This window comes from Atractosteus spatula, chromosome 5 (genome assembly GCF_055471065.1).
Source record: "Atractosteus spatula isolate fAtrSpa1 chromosome 5, fAtrSpa1.hap1, whole genome shotgun sequence".
Classification (NCBI taxonomy): domain Eukaryota; kingdom Metazoa; phylum Chordata; class Actinopteri; order Semionotiformes; family Lepisosteidae; genus Atractosteus; species Atractosteus spatula.
Window position 1 is genome coordinate 20662809 of NC_142710.1, and position 14589 is coordinate 20677397.

Genomic DNA, 14589 nt, shown 5'->3' on the forward strand with positions numbered 1-14589 from the left:
CACACTCACACCAGAGCCAATCTTACAGAAGCCAAGTAACCTTCCAGTATGTCTTGAACTGTGGGAGAAAACCAGCACACCTAAAGGAAACCCACATGAACATGGGGAGTCAATGCGGATAGCACCCCAAAAAAGAACCATAACTGATTTATATATTCAATATTCCTATGATGCATTTATGTTATAAGGCTGGATACTGTACCTCTGAATGCAGTGATCAGGTCTGTGTGCAGCACAGCTGGAATAAGAGATGTGGGGAGCTCTCTGAGGAAGAGCTTCATCAAGGAGGCTACACTCTGGGCATCCCCCTCCGTCTGCAGGTCCACAGCCTCTCCGGCATCATACTTTGTCTTTAGGAGGTTGACTTTAGTGACTGAGCCGCTGACACGGAACAGACCTTTCTGCTGGATTCCTAGGGTGGGGGGAATAAAGGGGCTTGAAAATCTTTCAGACAGAAGCTGAAGACATGAAGTATCAGCAGGTCATTTTTTAAATGTTAATGTTTAAATGGTTGGGTGTAGTTTATCAACCCTTTAACCACAAACTAAATACATACAAAAATCTGCCAAACATTAAAAATAAAACCATTTTTTGTAAATTGTGAAAAACATTCCCCTAGATAAAACTGAAGGCTTTGCTCCAAAGATACTTACCATAGTGGTCTAAATACTCCACCATGTTGTGGAGAACCAGTGGAACTCCACACACCATGAGCCCGGCCTCTCTGAGTGTTTCCAGCGGAGCTCCGAAGACTTGGCTCAGTGGGTGTTTGTGAGAAGAAGATTCTGGGTTGATCTTAGCATTGCACTTTTTTATATTTACTGACGACTCAGAGTTCTGTGTGGAAAGCAAGAGGACAGTATCAACAGGCTGTTTTTATTTGCTTTCGACAGAGATCTGTTATTACCACTTCAACATTTCAATATTTTATACATTTCTCAGTACCTTCTAGTGAGTCATTAGTTCCAAATAATTTGTTTCCAGCCACAGTATACTGATCATTAAGGTTAAAAGCTAATCTTTTTTTTCAGTGCATTACCCTCACATGCTGATTCATCACAAATGGCCACTTTAATGGCCTTTCACAGCTGATATGTAACATTTACACACAGCTTAAGTATTTTATTTAGTTGTTTATTCAGGTGGAATAGTTATACTTTGAAAAGATTCCCCTTTACACACAATTACCCACAGCAATGACACAGCAATATGTCTGTTACATAGTCCACTACCACTTTGCAATAAAGGACCAAAAGACAACAGGTATTAGTTCGAGTCTGAAGACTGCTTACTGGAGGCACTGCTGTCAAGAGTGGTCATTCCGGGTTTCCTGCATAAATAGTTCACTAGATTAATTAATTATTTTTAAGATAACAAAAAGCCCTTCAAATATGGCGATGCTTTCCATGCTATAACACAATGGATTCTGTATGTTTCTTTCTACACAACATGCAGCAGATGATAGTTTAAAAATTATATTCGTTGTTAGTTTTCAGGACATTCTGTTCTCTCTGTGCATATGATGATTATGAAAAGCATGGATAGACAGGAGTGGTGGGAATGTCCTGTTTATTGTGGGGTAAAAGATGAAGCATTTATTGTTACTCTACAATGTGGCAGAAGCCTTTCTGACACAGGGGAGAGTCTATGGAGTGACCATACTTGTTTTCAAAGAAGATTCTGGTTTCAATGGAGCAGAAAATGTTCAAGTCCACAGTACTCTGTGTTATGAAGGGGGTTGGAATAGGTACACTTTCTTACCCCACGAACTACAACAATGAAAAAATAAAGATGTTATCTTGTACAGCTTTGCTGTATATGACAGAAACTATTCAGGAAGAAGAAGATATACCAGTACACAAAACCAAAACCGCTTAGCAAGCAGGATTCAGACAAATGCAGTTGAAGAGGCTTGTAAGGCCTTTCAACAGATAAAACAGAAGATACATGTTGTAACAGCACCTCGAGGAACAACAAAATATTGTGCACTTGAATCGCAGCAGCAGCTGTACAGCAAAAAAAAAAACTGCTTCACTTGACTCCAGGCCAGAAACTAAATAAGCTGCAGCTGGAAAAAGATTTGTTTGAACTTACACAGAGAGTAAAAGAAGCGCTTGTCCCCATGTCAGGCCTGTAAACCGCAATGCTCCATTCCCATGTCTGAGGGGAGGGATTTTTTTCACCCTGAAAGACTTCTTGAAGAAAACACAAGAGCCTCTTCTTTAAGAAAATGAAAGTAAGGCAAAAAATAAATACTGAGCATTGTTACTGCACACCACTAGATATTATCTTATAGTCTGATGACCTATCTTCTAGATGAAATGAAAACATATCAGCCAGAGCAGGGTTTAAATCGTCTCTCCTTACATATGTTGTTAATCGTGTGACCAAAGCTCATTATGTGTAGTATGCTTAGCCACAGTCTCCATGGTGCTGTTGCGAGAAGTAAACATCTGAAGGTGTGTGAGGACGATCCCTGGCTACACTGGCTCATTGTCTCTGGCTACACTGAAACTTAGCACAGACAAGGTGCCATAAAAGGTCCCTTCCTGTTTCTACTGGACTGAAAGCTGATACTGAAGCTTCTCTCTAGCTGAAGAACATATTTCAACATTTTTGTCTCACTACAGAAAACTCGGGCCCCTCCTGAGGCATTTGCAGGAAGTGCGGAGCCTGTGTACTTCAGCTGCAGCGCTTTCTCCATACTGAGCAGATGTGCTGAAGACTCAGGATGGTGGTTCTAAAGAAAATCACGTTGTTTCTCCCTTTAGAATTACAAGAATGAGAAAACCCTAGGCATTGAAAATGCTTTCAATTTACCAAGAAGTGTAGTTTTTAAAAGAATATTAAAAAACACAACTTTACTTATATTTGTCTCCAAATTCTAAAGGGTCAATAAATTATATAATTTATAAATATATATTTTTAAAGATATGACAGTTAAAGGCCTAGATAAAATTGAAGAGTCATAAATTAACATTGTGCTGCAAAACTTCCTTTAAATAAATTTTTATTTCAAATGTAAATTATTTCTATACACAAATATACACATTTCAGTTTATGATAGATGTCTGTTTTCTTTTATGCCTGGAATTAGAGGAAACTTAACATAAGCACAGCGTAACAATCTACTGAATCTATGCTTCAGAAAGATAAAGTTACTGGGAAAGAATGGTACATTAGATAATTTTAAGCGGGGTCTCTCATAATCGGTATTAAAGTTAATACTTTTGAGGAATTTAATATAATAAATCGCCTAAGGAATTTAATATCTACTTAAGGAATAAAATCTACTTAATTCTGAAAAAATAATTTCTCCGATATGTTAGTCTCTGAACACTACTGGTTTTAGCTACCGAGAACTGTTTAAGGGATTTCTACAAAACAAACATATCCTTACATTGGATACCTCCCTTAACAACGGGGGCATTAAATTTGTTAATTGTGGATATTGGACCCAAAGAATCACACAACTTGTTCCCCAGCATCTGAGAATGAAACTCTGAATCAAAATCTGCGAATGAATGGGAATAATCAGTATTTTCAGCTCCAGTAAAAGTCTCAAACTCTGCATCCCGCAAAATCTACCATCTGCATGGAAATCAAACCCTGCATTAATCCATGAACGTTTGGAAAAAAACAGACCAAACTATTACACATTCGTGTCCCATTAGTAAACAGTGTAATTTATAAGGACTAAAGGAATCTAAAGCTCAAAAGTAAAAAAAAAAGAGTAAATGCTGTTCGGTAATAATAATAATAATAATAATAACAGCTTACACTTATCTAGCGCTTTTCTGGACACTCCACTCAAAGCGCTTTACAGGTAATGGGGACTCCCCTCCACAACCACCAATGGGCAGCATCCACCTGGATGATGCGACGGCAGCCATAGTGCGCCAGAACGCTCACCACACATCAGCTATCAGTGGGGAGGAGAGCAGAGTAATGAAGCCAATTCATAGAGGGGGGATTATTAGGAGGCCATGATTGATAAGGGTCAATTTCGAAAATTTGGCCACCCCTACTCTTTTCCAAGAAATGCCCTGGGATTTTTAATGACCACAGAGAGTCAGGACCTCGGTTTTACGTCTCATCCAAAGGATGGCGCCTGTTTACAGTATAGTGTTCCCGTCACTACACTGGGGCATTAGGACCCACGTGGGCTGCAGGGTGAGCACCCCCTGCTGGCCCCACTAACACCTCTTCCAGCAGCAACCTTAGTTTTTCCCAGGTCTCCCATCCAGGCTCACACCTGCTTAGCTTCAGTGGGTTGCCAGTTGTGAGTTGCAGGGTGATATGGCTGGCAATCAATGAATCCTATCACTAGGGCAGCCACTGCAGCACAAGTTGTCTATTGGACATTGGCATTTGTGGACTTGAAGGTCCGATGTGTTCCACCACCTTAGAATGACAACTGTACAGTACTCTCAGAGGGCTTGTTAGTAACATTCAAAGATTCACCAGAAAAAAAGTTTTCAATGATCATTTTTCTTTATTTGGCACTGTTCTGAAAAAAAATAGTGCTGTAGCAAAGATAAATAACATTGATGAAAAAAATCGTATGACAATGTGGAACAGGAAAGCACAAGTAAAATCAATAGCAATACAGCATCAACAAACTTCTTTCAATATTTGGATCAAAAACTTCATCAAAATTACACCTTCCATGTACTCAAAAATAGTTTACACACATACATTTCTCAGTCTTAAAAATGAAACGCAGTATTTTCCATTAGAAAATAGGAAGTAAAAATAATACAAAATACTAGTGTTATACGTCTGTTTCATTGTTGTGATTTCAGTTTCTCACATTTTCTTTAAACTTAACTTACAGTAAAAGAATTACTCAATAAATTCTTTTCTGTGGAGTTTTTAAAAAATTGACATCATTTACAAACATAGGCTTCACACAATCTGGCTCAGTGCATTTTAAATAACTGTTTGAAAAAGTTGGCAGCATCAAAGTCTACAAAAGTTAACAGCATCATTTAACCTTTAAAACCATTGTATGCATATATAACTACTGTATATATATACAGTATAAAATATTTATGTTCCATGTTTTAGAAAAAGGACCAGCCTTTTTTAATATTATATAAAATATTAAGCATGCTACACAAGATGAAAATCAGAACTGAACCGTGAACCGCAAATGAACTGGACCGTGTTTTTAAACTCTGTGTACATCACATTCTTGTGTAGTTTACCCTTTTCAGCATTTCTCCATCTATCAGTGTGATGTACAGTATACAGGTATATCCTATTAGAACCTGCACATGTTCCCATGATACCTTGCGAAAATCATATTAATCATATTACTCTAATTCTTACTTTTCAAAGAACCATTTTTATTTCAAAGAACCATTTTTATTCATTAGGCTTAACTCTTTTGCTAGAAGAGTTAACAAACAAACATTTTAAGATGTAACAAAAATCTACAGAGTAAAAGGCACTAAAGTGCATTTCCCTCATTTATTCCAAGATGTTTTGCATGTGCGTATGTGTATATACACAATTTGCATGGTAAATATAATATTCTATATTTCCCACCTGGTTTGGTATTAAAAGTGAGCAGCACTGTCCAATATTACTGTACCCTGTATAATTTACGACAGAAGCTCTTTTTTGTAACTTCAGTAAGAGCCCCCACAATGCACAGGGAAGAGATTTGCTCTTTCAGGTATGCGACACAATCCACAAAGGGAATTATTACAGTAACCAGCATGCTGTGTTCAACTTGATTATCTGAGTCTCTTAAAACAGGACTATAATAGCAAAACGTTTGAACACATCGTGAAGAAATATGAAGTATTAAAATCACTGCCGGCTAGGATGTTTAGCCCTTTGAGATCAAGCGACCCACTTAATTTCATGACTCTCAAATTAAGAAAGAATGAGAAATTCTCTATTAAGTCGTTGGCTCCCATGAGCACTCCACGTTGGGTACCTGACAAAGGCTGTTACAACGCAGCTTTGGGAGCGCTAATAAAATTCTAAATGTTGTGCATTTGAACACTATCTAGGCAACTGAGGCAACTTTGCCGTGGCTACTGGTGTATTTTATTTCGGGCCTGGGGGTGTCTTTGATGTTTTTGTCCCAGCAAGGCAACGCAGAGACCAAAAGGCCCAATCCTCCCAGCAACACACACACTCCACTGAAATAAAATGCTAGGTCATAGGACTCTGTCCAGTCGTAGAACCAACCTGAAAAAAAATAGGAAAGGGAGAAATCAGTGAAGCTGCTCATCTCACATTCAACAACCTGTTTTTTACAGTTAGCAAAATCATACAACTATTTTAAGGATCAAATAAATAGTGAAATAGTTACAGGATTAATGAGGGTATAATGAATCCCAAATCACCTCATGTTCACATTATCAAATCTTTTTTAAGAAAAGAAGGAATATCTTACCCACAACTGGAGGGCCAAGCATAATTCCAAATCCACCGAAGAACATCAAAATCCCGTAGGCCTGGGTTAATCCTTCGAGCCCCACGATCTTGGTGGTTACGTATGGCGTAATGGACCAGTTCCCAGAGAAGAATCCTACAAATCCTGAAAGGACTGCTAGCTCAACGAAGCTCTCGGCCGTGGGAATGATGAGAAGCACCACCCCTGAGCCAACTATGGTGAATGTGTACAAGTACAGGCTGTTCATCCAGCTCAGGTCGGCCATGACGCCGAGCGCGAGCTTGCCGACGCCCGTCATGATGGCAACGATGGAAACGAGGGGGATGACACAGACCCCCTCGACGAGGCCCGAGCTCCTGGCTACGTCCTCCATGAAGAGCACCGGCGGGAAGGCCCCGAGGCTGAAGAGGAACAGGCAGACGCAAAGGCACGCAAACACCCGGTCGCGCAGGATCTCCCCGGTGGTGCGGACGTACTTGGCGTAGGCCTGCCGCTTCTGCTTGATGATCCGGACGAGGGCAGAGCTGCCGAGGTAACCCCTCTCAGCCGCCGTGGGATCTTTCCCGTCGCCGTCGCCCGCCGCCAAGCCTTTCTCCACGCTGGCGAGGCACTTCTTGCCGGGTTCCTCCGGGAAGGGATGCCTCTCCGGGCGGATGGAAAGCTGCTCCTCCGTCCGTTCGAGCGCCGCTTTTTGCTTCAGGAAATAACCCGGCGGGCGAAGGGGCCTCATGGGCCCAGCACAGGCCATGAGGTTGAGGGACAACGCTCCAACCATCAACAGGCATCCTTCCAGTCCGTATAGCTCTATGAGCTCATTCTGGGCAGTGGCATACAAGAAGCCTCCGACACTTGTACCTACAGAAGGGGAAAAGTACCTACATGAACATTTCCAAGTGACGGAGCACCTGTCAGGTGCTGCACCATAACCTTTAATCTTGTAAATTCATATGGAGCGTAATTTTTATATTCATGACTTCAACTCAAGGAATTTAGTGATGCCTAACTCTTACGCTTTATAATTGTGAAAGTGTGAAAACAGGCAGCACTAGTTCCAATCGAATCTGGTAAGGAGAAAGCAGCTGACGTACCTGTTGTGACTATGCCCAGAGCCAGGCCTCGCCTCTTGTCGAAATACTGGCAAGTGATGGTAACAGTGGCAGCATATACCAGCCCACAGCCCAGTCCTGTGCCAAGCAGAAAAGTATTGCGTCTATCAGTTAAATCACTGAAGAAGAGTAAGAGATGGTGTCCTGTCAGATATAAGATTTAAGACATTTTCTTGGAAGTTGGGAATTTCACTGATTTGTTTTGTTACTCAAATCCATCAGGGTGTAGAAACATAGTGTTATTTGTATTTATTTCTTCCTTCTGGCAATTAATTTTTGAGCCATTTCACTGTATATAATGTAAGTATAAGTATAAAATATAAGTATACATCATACATATATATAAAATATAAAATATGATGTATAAGAGTAGAAATTTCTTTTTAAAGAGCACCAGTTGTTTTAGACAAAACTTAATTTCAGCTCAATGAAAAATCTCAATCTGATCATTTGGTATTACTGACATGATTTATTTTAGCTTATTACTTGCGTATCTGTCAGAATCACACTATATTAAGATTTCCTATATCAGTGAAATAATTAAATAGGATGAAATCAGATTGAATAAAATGACATTACTACCACTGTATAGTTAATAAACATATTCTTCTGAGGATTACCAAGAATATATTTAGCCATAGACTAAAGAGCTCGCAGAAACGCACAATGGTTATATTCCTGTTCTCAAGCATATTCAATCCTACATCTCTACACAGCACAAGTGAGCCATCTGGTCTTCCACAGTATTTCATAAACTGCAAAAATGTCTGCTTAATAATTACATAGTTATGATGGAGAAAATGATGCAATGCATTTTATTAGCACTCAAATGTGCAGAAGCGTTTCACTCACCAACTACTATCCCATAGGAGAAAAACAGGAACTGGACATTGGGGGCAAATGCACTGAGCATCAGCCCACCTGCCACCATCACACCACTGAAGACGGTGACAGGTCTCGCGCCGAAGTTCAGCACACAGGCACTGCAGACGGGGCCTGAGAACACACACAAGAACAGGATGGTCTGATTGCTGCAAAGCGAAATTGACACAAACATTCCTGAGGTATTGGTACAGTTTTGCAATAGCAAATGCTTTCTCTTTTGATGTGTGTGGCACATGCACTTTATAAATAATACGTCACCCTCCTTTCATTTTGCAAAGTTTCTAATGAACAAAACATTACGTACATTTTTTATAGAGCTTTATTTTTAACTAGGATCTTTTACCCCAAGTCAATATGTATAAAACATTTCAGGTTATCTTAAGCATCTGACAGTTTAATGCTCACTTTTAGTACTATAATTATGAATACCAAAGTCTAATCCTAACTTACTGTTAAAACCTTCAGTCCTTTCTCTAGCTGCTACAACTTCCTACAGCTACTACAGCTCTTGACTTCAGTTTTACCTTGAGGCCTGAGTACCTAAGTGGCTCAGATGAATAAACTAAGAGAATCAAGTTTCAAAGAAAAGCTACACATTGGGAGTATGAAACAGGCTGGCAAGCCATATTGCTGTAGCTCATACTCTGGCTTTGTACAAGAAAAGGTTGGGTTAGATCACCTAAGTACTATAAAAATACAAACAGGCTTAATGTGCTAAATGACCTTTTTTATGTACAAGTTTCATGTTTATAATCATCTAAGATGCTGTTATAAAACAGCATCCTTGCTACCAGACAAGATTCCTAAGAATCAGCAACTTTTATATTAATTACTTTTCAGTCCTGGAATAGATACAATACATCATGAACAAGACAAATTTAGAAGTGTCACTCCGCAGGCCCATAATTGACATTGGCTAACATCATGAAAGATTGGTTTTATAACTGAGACACTTGGTTTGACACAACTGCACAAAGTTTGGTTATACCTGCACAGAGAGACTACAAAGACGAATCCTCACAACTACTAATATCCATATTTCCAATTATGACCATTTAACACTAAATTAAGAATTTTATCTTGTAAAATGCCTTGAGAAAAAATATTATACGAAACAGAAGATGATAATCTTATCAAGACAGTTTAAACTCACACATTAATTGCATATTTCACAGATAATAGATGTCTTTTTGAAAACTATAATAAATATTATGATCTATTATAATGAGCATAATTTTTGCAAATTTGTTTTCTAAAAAAGGAGGAGTGAACAACATCTTCACTCACAAATGTTAAGGTGACCAGCTTAAATAGAAACCTTGTAACGCCAGTTTATAGCTGAATACTTTCTATTCATTAATACATGAAATGAAAAAATGTTATAAATACAAAACGTATGCCAAAAAGGGTAAAAACAATTTCCCACCAGATCTGTGGTGTTAATGTCATTCAGCTGTTCCTGCTAAAACACGTGTCACACAGATCACTGGAAGTACCTTTGCCTGTGGAGGTAGGATTTTTTCTCCATATCATCAATGATCAAGAACGCAGATAATGAACTCTTTGTATGGTCTTTTCTGTAGTTAGTTTGAAACTATAAGCTTTACTTTCATTTCTGAATTATATAGTACAAAAAAGATAATATTCTGGTTTCAACCAGCTTCTAGTTTTAGATTAAACTCTGCAAAAGTTTATTCAACAATCGTATGACTTCATGGTAAGACCGGATATCTATTTATTGCAGACTGTCTAGAAGTATATTATATATAATCTGATATGAAACTAAAGAAGTCATTAAAACGAGAGCTTTGGTCCCTAGTTATCACTTTCTTCATAACTGTTTTACAATGATATTGAGATTAGCCTCGCCTGGCCTTCCTCTGTCAGGACATACACCGGGAACTAAAGTAAGTGTTGTACAAGGTAATGATTAATATATTAAAACATACAATAACTTGACACTGCCTCTTTCTATTCCAATGACCATTTCAATGAAATAAATACAGGTTCATTTTATGTTAGAAAACAAAGAAAAAGCACATTTCAGCTGCTGAACTTATGTCTGAGAGGAAAAGGCTCACCAAGTGAAATGTTGTGCTTTTTTACTCTTCAATTAACCTGCAATTACTCTGCAATTAACCTCTACTTGTTCCTTTGCAGACCACACACTGACCAAGCTCCTCAATGAAACCTCAATTAAATATTGAAAATGTACAAAACAGTTTGAAAGTGCGCTTTTGATATGATATTTTTCAAAAGTTAAGTGAACTTAGATTTACTTCCCATCTGAAACTTTGCTGTTTGTGACATGCTTAACTGTATGGAGTCCTTAGCTTTTTGTTATTGCCTGTAAAGTATATCAATGATGTTTGTTTCTCACATTGCCCTCTGTGGACAAAGCATTTTGACAATCATGATGGATGTGAGAGAACAAAAAGTATATTATTTAATTTTGTGCATGTCCCTACTTTAGCTCATGGTTTCCATGGTTTCTACACAACACAGAGAAAAGCCACATTAATAATCCTTAGAGACTGTTCTATAAACAAATACTAATGAAGGACAGCTAAGTGTCCTGGAACAGTGTATGTATAAAGTCTACAAAACAAAAACTGCACTAATAAAATGTTATTTAGAAAAAAATAATGTAAAACGCGGTGATCAAGAAGGCTGACCAGAACTCTTAACTGGTTAAAGAACAAACAGAACAGCAATAATCACAGAGTAGTTCAGGTGGGTGGCTGCGTCAGCATGTGTAGGCTGCAAAGGAACAAGTAAGAGGTTTATTCCATGCTGAAAAGAGAAGAAAACACAACATTTCGGCCATGCAGCCTTCATCAGGTGTGATCGACCTGACCTTACAGACGAAACGTTGTGTTTTCTTTTCTTTCTTCTCTTTTCAGCATGGAATAGACCTATTACTTGTTCCAAAATCACAGAGTGCTGCTCCCGCTCTCCTCACCTACAAGCCCACGCGTGAAACTTACTCGCAATCAGTCCAACCCCGGACACCAGAGAGCCGACCCACGCCGTCACTCCTTTCCCTTCCTGAAAGGCGCTCAGCCACTCCGGGTACAGCACCCCGACAGACTGAGGGGACCCGTAGGCAAGGAGCTGGCCCATGAAGGATGCCGCCACAATGGCCCAGCCCCAGCCACCGTCCAGCGCCTTCTCCGAGCTCGGGGCAGTCATCTTCTGGCACGGGCTGTCGGCTCTCAAAGGGGTGTTCTACAAAGAGAAACAAAACCATTAGGGAAGCCCGCGCCCTCCGTTTCAGTCAAGCCTACGTCCCCTCTGACATACAAGGACAAGAGCCATGGCAAAAACATATAATGGCTCTGAATTTTTCAGAGTCTCGGCAAGAAAGTCCAAAGCATTTTAATAATACATGAATATAAAATCTAAATGCAGAACATCGTGTAAAATTAAGACAGAAAAATGCAGCTATATATCACCAAATAAGATTTTGTTACACTATTAAATTCTGAAAAATACTTACACAGTACCTTGATGTTCAACTGAGGACTTGGGTGCTTTTGCCTGGACAATCCAGGCAGTTCACCTGCCACACTGACTAACCACCATCCCCACAGTACGCTGCTGGTTTTGTCCCTTCAGGGATGCACAGACCACACCTCAGAGGAGGGGAGTGGGTCTGAAGACAGCCCCCCCCCACCCCCCTCCGTCCTTTACCCTCCCCTAATGTTTTCACACCTTTTTTTTTGTGGTGTTGTTATTTATTTTTGTCCTATATCTACAACGAATTACAAATCTTTGGGTTGTTTTTTTGCCATGTTGCACTGAAATAAACCCACTCCTTATCATTAATAATGAACTTCAAAGTGTAGAGATACTTATTACACAATGGTAATGTTTTGGGGGTGGTTTTTGATACGTATGCCTGGACGCTGCCGTTTCTCTACTCCTTAATAATTCAGAGACTCGTGTCATGTCAGGGGCGAACCGGCACAATTTGAAGCATCTCAAATCAAATGTTAAAAACACCGATTTTAACCGTCACAGCAGATCTGTTTGTTTTGCTTCAGCCTACACTTAATTTGTTTCATCCATTTTGAATTCTCATAAACCAAGAGGTCTCATTTATTTTATTGACTGTTACCCATTCTTATAGGCTGTAACTACAGATTTCTCACACATCATGCAGGTAAAACCGAAATATTGCGACGCCTCATTCTGAATGGCATTCCCCTTCACGACTGTCTGCATGAAATTTCCTCAGGGTGGACAAAATAGAAATGCCTTTTGGGTTATTTTTAAAACTTGGTTTGTTAATATAAGCAACTTACCTTTCAGATAATAAGCGGATGAATGCAAAAAATACACGTTCTACTGTAGTGTAGGACTAGGTAGATTGCGGAGAATGATGAATCTGTAATTAACATGGTTCGGGCAAAACAATAACTATGTACAATTTAAAAATACTACCCGGAGAGGACACATCTTAACCCTTTTTGGATACAAATTCAAATTTAAGTCTCCTACATAGTTTGTTCCCCACTGTGAAGACAATGTCTGCCAGACACCGCTTTGTTGCTTACTAAAGAACCGGTTTAAAGCTGTTCTCGCTGGTCTGACTAAGCTGCTGTATGAAACTTCCATGGGCTTAGACATCTGTACCCAAATACAGCAGAGAACATCATCTTGCATCTCACATATTTGCGTTTCACTTGAAAATATATATGTAACAAAATGTGAGTTATACTCACAGGTGCATTCAGTACAATTTTTTACATTAGCATCAGAGGTAATACAATCGGAATTAATAACAGTAACATGATTCATAATAACTAATATAAAAATGACGTTATCATTACCTGAATGCAATTTCGAATATTTGCCTAGACGACTTCAGAATGAGTACATCTCCAGCAGCGGAAAAACACTTTTTATAAGGATTTATTCTGACACTTGTAAAGGCTGTCATTTGAATAACTGTTACAAACGATTTAGAACTTTTCTATTTAGGTGATGTCTTCATTGGTATTCTTATATTTAAAGCGGTGTTGATTTTCAAGTTTCAGAGCGCTCTGAAACTTGTTTGTGAAGTTGGGCTGCTGCCGGCATATGAATACCATGAATACAAGCTAGACTGCTGGTGTAGCTGTGGGTCCAGTCAAAACCGGTTGCATGATGGCAACAGATGTAACACGCACTAAAGTGGGCGCTGTGGCATAGAAAAGCTAACTAGAACAATAGGGTGGTACTTCAGACATTCTTACCTTTTCCGCAAGTGACAATTAAAGGCAGCTTGAAAGGATTGTGATCGCGGTTTTTTAAAGTTAAAATCTGAAGATGGCATTTTTAAAAAAGAACGTGAAAAAAAAACGGTGTACCAAAATCTAACGCGACACTTCCTAGATTTCACTTTCACTTCATTCAGTATTCACAGGGGCCAGAAAGGACAAGTGGCTTTCCAAGAGCCAAAACAATCCCTGAGATTGGTGTGCCGAAGTACATGCGGCGTTTTCCGTACGTGATAACAAAACGTCGTATTAAATAAACATTATGCAGCTACTAGTATCTTAAAGTAATTTGAGATAAATAGCAACTGACACGTCTTCTAAATAATTTGAAAAGATTTCCGTTACCTACTTTATATCGGACGCTAAACTAATTACTTGCTAGCTATCCGAGAGATAGCCATAAGCTATCAAGCAAACAATTAAGACGTTATTACAATAAAGAATGGTCTCGGCGATGTAGCACAGTAACTGCACCGAGGCCCTCAAGGGAATAGTTCTTGCTAACGGACCACCATTTTTACATAACACTTCTGATCGCTGGATGGAGTTATGCTAAATGAAAAATTAATTAAAAATCGCAAACTGAAAAGCCGCTTTCGACAGAGGTGCATCAGTTCTTAAGGAAGTCACTTTTGTTTTTGAAAAGAGAATGAGTTTACAGCCTTCTTTGCAGAAAGCCAGGTAGAGCTTGGAATATATTTTTCAGCAGTCGACCAGTAATACCTACAGTATAATACAAATTGTATTAATATGGGTACCTAACCAATAAAGTACCAAGATGACACACGCAATATTTAAGTTAAAAATACATTAAAAAAATATCAGTGTTAATAATGTGTTTGGTAGATGTTACCGCCATTACCCAGTGGTCATTATCCAATAAACACAGAAAATGTGGTGAAAAAGGAGCTGTATCAGC

At 39.0% G+C, this 14589-nt stretch overlaps 2 protein-coding genes across 3 annotated transcripts in view; both read right to left on the reverse strand.

Moving 5' to 3' along the window:
- Positions 1–2124, reverse strand: part of fam13c (family with sequence similarity 13 member C) — a 42458-nt gene extending 40334 nt beyond the window's left edge. The window contains exons 1-3 of the mRNA XM_088916631.1: positions 2095–2124; positions 654–837; positions 203–412 (exon numbers count right to left, since the gene is read on the reverse strand). Coding sequence (XP_088772757.1) covers positions 203–412; positions 654–837; positions 2095–2124 — 424 coding nt within the window. The remainder of the gene's footprint in view (positions 1–202; positions 413–653; positions 838–2094) is intronic.
- Positions 2125–4475: 2351 nt separating this feature from the next.
- slc16a9b (solute carrier family 16 member 9b) lies at positions 4476–13674 on the reverse strand. Of its 2 annotated transcripts, none has more exons than XM_088916376.1 (6): positions 13647–13674; positions 11394–11634; positions 8374–8517; positions 7504–7599; positions 6416–7270; positions 4476–6207 (listed from the first exon to the last, which is right to left on the reverse strand). In XM_088916376.1, the coding sequence occupies exons 2-6, from the start codon at positions 11596–11598 to the stop codon at positions 6023–6025; spliced, it is 1485 nt and encodes a 494-aa protein (XP_088772502.1). In that variant the 5' UTR covers positions 11599–11634; positions 13647–13674; the 3' UTR covers positions 4476–6022. The 2 variants fall into 2 exon arrangements, with proteins under 2 accessions (XP_088772502.1, XP_088772501.1); XM_088916375.1 differs by lacking the exon at positions 13647–13674 and adding an exon at positions 13242–13542.
- Positions 13675–14589: the final 915 nt, after the last annotated feature.

Excerpts from the sequence above, each read along its gene's own strand:
- slc16a9b (XM_088916376.1), bottom strand. The coding sequence starts at position 11,598 with ATGACTGCCCCGAGCTCGGAGAAGGCGCTGGACGGTGGCTGGGGCTGG. Across the intron at positions 8,518-11,393 it reads CGGGGTTGGACTGATTGCGA|GCCCCGTCTGCAGTGCCTGT; the intron begins GTAAGTTTCACG and ends GTGTGTTCTCAG. Across the intron at positions 6,208-6,415 it reads GCTTGGCCCTCCAGTTGTGG|GTTGGTTCTACGACTGGACA; the intron begins GTAAGATATTCC and ends ATTTTTTTTCAG.